The sequence below is a fragment of the Urtica dioica genome, chromosome 7 (assembly GCF_054948205.1).
Source record: "Urtica dioica subsp. dioica isolate 48M chromosome 7, U.dioica_male_clone48M_v1_H2, whole genome shotgun sequence".
Classification (NCBI taxonomy): Eukaryota; Viridiplantae; Streptophyta; class Magnoliopsida; order Rosales; family Urticaceae; genus Urtica; species Urtica dioica.
Genome location: NC_142762.1, coordinates 30,497,985 through 30,503,969, shown reverse-complemented (window position 1 = coordinate 30,503,969; position 5,985 = coordinate 30,497,985). Strand labels below are relative to the sequence as shown.

General features: G+C 38.0%; 1 protein-coding gene across 1 annotated transcript; it reads left to right on the top strand.

Annotated features, from left to right (window-relative positions):
- Positions 1 to 299: 299 nt before the first annotated feature.
- LOC149390761 (Protein kinase family protein) lies at positions 300 to 5,547 on the top strand. The gene is made up of 16 exons (XM_089619364.1): positions 300 to 732; positions 1,125 to 1,253; positions 1,343 to 1,416; positions 1,509 to 1,578; positions 1,670 to 1,725; positions 1,855 to 1,926; positions 2,683 to 2,777; positions 2,863 to 2,929; positions 3,302 to 3,431; positions 3,514 to 3,732; positions 3,833 to 3,975; positions 4,058 to 4,232; positions 4,569 to 4,659; positions 4,731 to 4,888; positions 4,977 to 5,165; positions 5,249 to 5,547. The coding sequence occupies exons 1-16, from the start codon at positions 643 to 645 to the stop codon at positions 5,306 to 5,308; spliced, it is 1,818 nt and encodes a 605-aa protein (XP_089475490.1). The 5' UTR covers positions 300 to 642; the 3' UTR covers positions 5,309 to 5,547.
- The last annotated feature ends 438 nt before the right edge of the window (positions 5,548 to 5,985 follow it).

Genomic DNA, 5,985 nt, shown 5'->3' with positions numbered 1-5,985 from the left:
TATTTCGAACCTTGGTCTAAAACATTATAGTTGTATCATTGTTTGTGAGAGAAAAATGATAGTTTTTATAATCAATAATACAATGGCTGAGTATATTTTATTTAATTTAGGCATACTACTAATGAATTTGTCAAATTATTTTACTTTTTCAGCATTTGTATTTATTATTTTTCAACTCTTCATGTTTTCCATACTCCACGGGTCTCCAAATTAATTCACTTCTATATTCATATATCAAAATCACATGTGTCACAGTTGTTTTTTATTTTTATTTTTTTTTCTTTTTCTATTGTCTTGTCGTTTTGGTCTTCTCAAACTGATCGGTTTCTCTCCGATATTTCTACGACCGCCATGGATATTCCTCTTCGTTTTCTATGAATTCTTCCGTTTCCTCTACTTCTTCTCAACCAAGCTTGTCTCTCATTTATTAACGGACGAAAAATCCTCGAGCTGGCCGAGCAGCGACGCCGAGTCGCGGTGCCGCGGTAATCAAAGAATCTTTACTCAAATCTAACCTGAATTCGATCAGAAATCCGCAGCGATTACGGCCTGGACGTTTGGGCTCTCCCGGAAGGCTTTTGAAATCGATCGCCGGTGAGATAAGTGCCTCTTTAAGCCGCAGGGTGTCAGGAGGAGAAAGGTATGGATGAGTTCGATAGTGGTGACCGGAGCGGCGATAGAGCTGCCGGAGCAGCTGAGGACGAAGGAAGCACAGGTCCTCTGCCGGAGAAGGTAGATTAATTTTTCGGTTTGAATTTATTTTGGAGTACTTAATTTGTGTAGTATGCCTGTTTTTCGAGTGGAACAAGTGTGAGCCTTTGTCGCCCTAGATGAAATGTGAGGTTGTGGAGAGTGGAATGTGGAGATTTTCTTGCTCTGTATTTCAGCGTCAAACCCAAACGAAGTTTCATAACCTAAAATCACGGTGGATTGTTTTTCCGAAACTTTCAAAAGGAAAAAATATTATAAAAGAAAGAAAAAGAGAACATTTCCATACATTTCAGAATCGGTATAGTTAACACTAAAGCATTCTGAAGAGAACCTTTTATGGTTCATTTACTCAGAGAATTGCTAATGGTTTTGGGGAATTCAGCTTCATGCTAATGATTTTGTTTTTTCTACAGGTTCAGGTTGGTGGCTCTCCAATATATCGGATAGGCAAGAAATTGGGGAAAGGTGGATTTGGGCAAGTTTATGTTGGTCGGAGAATCAGTCCAGCGAACTCAAATGAAAGAGGCGCTGGAGCTTTAGAGGTTTGACGTTAAAACAATATTCGATAATCGTTTGCTTGGTAATGATTGTTGTATTCGCTGTTTCGATCACACGAGCTTTGCTATCTCAGGTAGCTTTAAAGTTTGAGCACAGGACCAGTAAAGGATGCAACTATGGATCGCCATACGAGTGGACAATTTACAAGTGAGAATACTGCCTCATATGTGTATGGCTCTGCATATTTCATTTGCACCAAAATGTTCTTTCCGTAACTTGGTTTATTTGCACTTTTGTAGTGCGCTCGGTGGTAGCCACGGGGTGCCAAGAGCTCATTATAAGGGCCGCCAGGGTGACTATTACATCATGGTATTGAGTCCTTGTTATACCTCCTAGCTTGGATATTTCACCTTTTACTTTTTTATCTGCTGTGAAATGCAAGTAACCCTACCACATGCAGGTTATGGATATGCTCGGACCTAGTCTTTGGGATGTCTGGAACAAAAATTCGCATACGTGAGTGCTTCTTAGAGTATTAAAGATTTTATGATCAGTATAAGCAGCCTTATCACATAACTTTGAATGTGCTTTTTTTTTTCCTTTTCTTTTGCGCTTATTGTTTACTGCTGTTTTTCTTGCCTACAGAATGTCTATAGAGATGGTGGCATGCATTGCTATTGAGTCGATATCCATATTGGAAAAGATTCACTCTAGAGGGTAATACTTCTAACTTAGTCTTGTGCTGCTTGAAGTTGATGTGAAAGTTTGCGTTGTCGAACATATCAAATTGTTACTAGGTGATATCCAGTTAAAGGATCTCTAAAAGGTTCATTGTATTTGACTGTCTCATCCGTGTAAAACGTCTTTTGAGACTTTTTACGTTATAACGTTTTTACATTTAGACAATAACAGTTCTCTACGTATCTTGTTAAGTATAAGGTTTTCGGTTACGATAACTTAGGCAGAATGGGATCACTTGATTTTCTATTTTATTAAAAGAGCACTATGAACTCAGGATCTTTCTAGCAAGATAATGACTACCTGATATATATGTGATTACTATTCCTTGTTCCTTTCCTGTTAGAGAGGATTATAAATCTAAGTTTCACCCTTTTTCCATATGGGAATTGCAATAAAAAAAAAGTAGCTTGCTCAAAAAGAGACAAGAAAAAATATATATGGAATAATTTTTCTTCTTCAGATATCGAAGAAATTAACCTCAAGGAAATTACATTAGAAAGTTCATAAAAACAGAACCTCTTTCTCCGTCTGATTTTTGGTAACTTTGAGCCCGATTTTGTCAACATGGAAAGAGAGATATAACACATACGCAGGGTCGAAGTTGACCAGGATTTGTTCCTAATGTGTTTCATTGGGATACCTATTGACATGATCTTTTAGCTACTTGATTGTTATTCATTTAGTGTTTTTTTTTTTTTGTGGCTAACCCTTTTGCTGCTCATTTCATGAAAGGTATGTACATGGGGATGTGAAGCCTGAAAATTTTTTGCTCGGCCCCCTTGGAACTCCAGAAGAGAAAAAGTTATATCTTGTTGACCTTGGATTAGGTAAGTTCTCAAAATTCCAGTGCTTACCTAAATCATGATACATGTGTAGGGAACTAATTCTTTCTTTGTTGTTTTGAGCTTTCAGCTACTAAGTGGCGAGATAGTTCGACAGGTCAGCATGTTGAATATGATCAACGCCCTGATATTTTCCGGTACACATATGTTATTTACTTAATCATTATTTTTTTTCTTTCCAACCTCAACAGTAATCCAATGGTATACTATATTCTAGGAACTAAGGTTAAGAGTGGGTTACTCTGAATTTGAGTTATCTCTGCTCTGTGCAACATAAAGTTTCCACTATGACCGTAAAAAAGTAATGATAATTAATTACAATCTATCATATAATTCTGTAAAGCTACTTATTTATCTAACCCAAATGGTGACAACCAAAACTCTCTTGTGCACAAGGAGAACTGAGGATACCAAAATGGACTTGTATTTCTCCTCATATAGCCTTAATAAATAGGGTCAACATAACACACACACACACACACATCTAACAGTTTGATTCATTTTTATAGGGGTACGGTGCGATATGCTAGTGTACATGCCCATCTTGGTAGAACTGGTAGTAGAAGAGATGATCTCGAATCTCTTGCCTACACCCTTGTATTTCTACTCCGTGGCCGATTGCCTTGGCAAGGATATCAGGTTCACAATTTTCTTATGTTGAAGCTGATTTATTCTGAATTATCCAATTCTAAATGTATATACTGACCCATGCATTTATTAGGGAGACAATAAAGGCTTTCTTGTTTGTAAGAAGAAGATGGCCGTTTCTCCAGAGCTTTTGTGCTGTTTTTGTCCTCAGCCATTCCGGCAGTTTGTAGAACTTGTTGTGAATTTGAGGTTTGACGAAGAACCTAACTATGCAAAGTATATCTCCCTTTTTGATGGCATTGTTGGTCCAAATCCAGAGATTAGACCACTAAATACCGAAGGTGCTCAGAAGGTACTTTTGATATTGTGTAACTATGCTAATAAGCTAAAAGCTCAATAACTTGGGTCTGGATTACTTCCTCATAATGTGTTTGTATCTATACTCTATATAGCTCATATGCCAGGTGGGGCAGAAGAGGGGACGACTGACCATGGAGGAGGAAGATGAAGAACAACCAAATAAGAAGATTCGTATGGGAATGCCTGCTACACAATGGATCAGCGTTTATAGTGCTCATCGGCCAATGAAGCAAAGGTCTGATTGGCTCTCAATTTAACTCTCGAAAATGTATTTTGCCAAAAGCTTCATATTCTGAGTATCCCATTTCTTCCTGCAGATACCATTACAATGTTTCTGATTCAAGACTACCCGAACACATTGTAAAAGGAAATGATGATGGGTTACTTATCAGCTGTATTTCATCCTGTCAAAACCTTTGGGCTCTTATAATGGATGCTGGCACCGGATTCTCAGATCAAGTTTATGAACTCTCTCGATACTTTCTTAACAAGGTTTCTTGATTTCCTTTCTGCTGATTGTGAACACGTGCATCTAAAATCTTGAGTTACAATATGTTTCGTCTGCTTTTGATTCTGCTTCAGAATCATATCATGATGAATGGATTTTCTTAAGACCATTCCTCATTACGTATTGTATTAGTGCTTGTGAACAGTGCTAATGGGACTTTAGTTTCTCTTTAACCATTTCTTGCTGCTTCTTTGAGGAAGGAACAGATTATGGAACCGTAGGAGTTGATTTCTTATTATTTATTATTGCTGTCATGGTTAATGCTAAGAGAGCTAAATTTATGTTAAAATATGTCTTATTGCTTTATTTTTTATGTGAAGGAATGGATTGTGGAACAGTGGGAGAAGAATTTTTACATCAGCGCTATAGCAGGAGCTACTAACGGAAATTCATTTGTTGTAATGTCCAAAGGTTAGCCCAAGTCCAGTTGCAAAAATATTGTGGAAAATCGTGGCCTAACAATTTATGTTTCTTTGAAATAGGAACTCAGTACTTACAACAGTCATACAAAGTCAGTGATTCATTTCCATTTAAGTGGATCAACAAAAAATGGAAGGAAGGATTTTACGTTACTGCGATGGCCACAGCGGGAAGTAAGTGGGCAATTGTCATGTCTCGAGGGGCCGGCTTCTCAGATCAGGTTTACTTAGTATACTGTATATGAAAAACTCGAGTCCACAGCTTCACTGTTGCATTCGAGATTCTGATCGCTTCGTCGTCGTTCTCAGGTTGTGGAATTGGATTTCCTTTACCCGAGTGAAGGGATTCACAAAAGGTGGGACGGTGGGTACCGCATTACAGCCACTGCAGCAACGTGGGACCAGGCTGCTTTTGTTCTTAGTGTGCCCAGGCGAAAATTGACAGACGAAACTCAAGAGACGCTTCGTACTTCAGCTTTTCCTAGCACACATGTCAAGGTGCATCATATTATCAGTCGTTTCTTGTGAAAGCTCAGTTTATTTTTATGGGTTAACTCAACTGTTACATGGTGGTCTTGCAGGAGAAATGGGCAAAGAATCTATTCATATCTTCGGTCTGCTATGGACGAACGGTCTCGTGAGCTTCCGATGGTTCTTGTGGAGCTGCTGACTTACTGTTAACCACACACATTTAGGACCGGACACACGTTTTCTTATTTATCGTACTTGGAAGCAGAGCCCGTGCAGCTAATTGATTGGTCATAGCATTTTGGAGGTCATAGTATGCTTAGTGGTTTTTTTATCCAAAAATTACAATGCATACCTTGCAAGACCCTGTGAACTATATCAATTTTGACGAAAATATGAGCTGATTTTGATCCCTCTGCGTTGCTCAGATATTAATCTAATGTTCAACTTATAATGGTTTTTTTATTAGCTGTAGTTACATGGGGGATGGCATGTGTACAGGTCATTTTCGTTATTTATGGTACTTTGAGAATATCCAGGTGCAATTATTAGCAGGAGTGTTTTTTTTTTCGTTTTTATTATTGGAAGTGTTTTGAGTCTTAAGTTCAAAAAACAGAGTAGGTATTGTGTAGTCTGTGTAATGGCATATATATTGTTGCTATAGTTGCGGAGAAATACATGAATTACGCATATACAAACCAATTGGTTATGTTCATGGCTTGCTTTAAATTTGCCGGAGTCGACTTGAATTTGCACTAGTTTTTTTCTATTTATTGGCAATATTTATACTCTTGTTCCGCTCATTTGAATCGCGAATATTGCATGACTTAGTGATAGAGTTGAGAGAGGC

What these genes read in the sequence shown, in the direction of transcription:
- LOC149390761 (XM_089619364.1), top strand. Translation starts at nt 643, where the DNA reads ATGGATGAGTTCGATAGTGGTGACCGGAGCGGCGATAGAGCTGCCGGA. An exon ending in GAAAAGATTCACTCTAGAGG is followed by an intron (nt 1,927 to 2,682) that starts GTAATACTTCTA and finishes ATTTCATGAAAG; the next exon opens with GTATGTACATGGGGATGTGA. An exon ending in TGCCTTGGCAAGGATATCAG is followed by an intron (nt 3,432 to 3,513) that starts GTTCACAATTTT and finishes TGCATTTATTAG; the next exon opens with GGAGACAATAAAGGCTTTCT.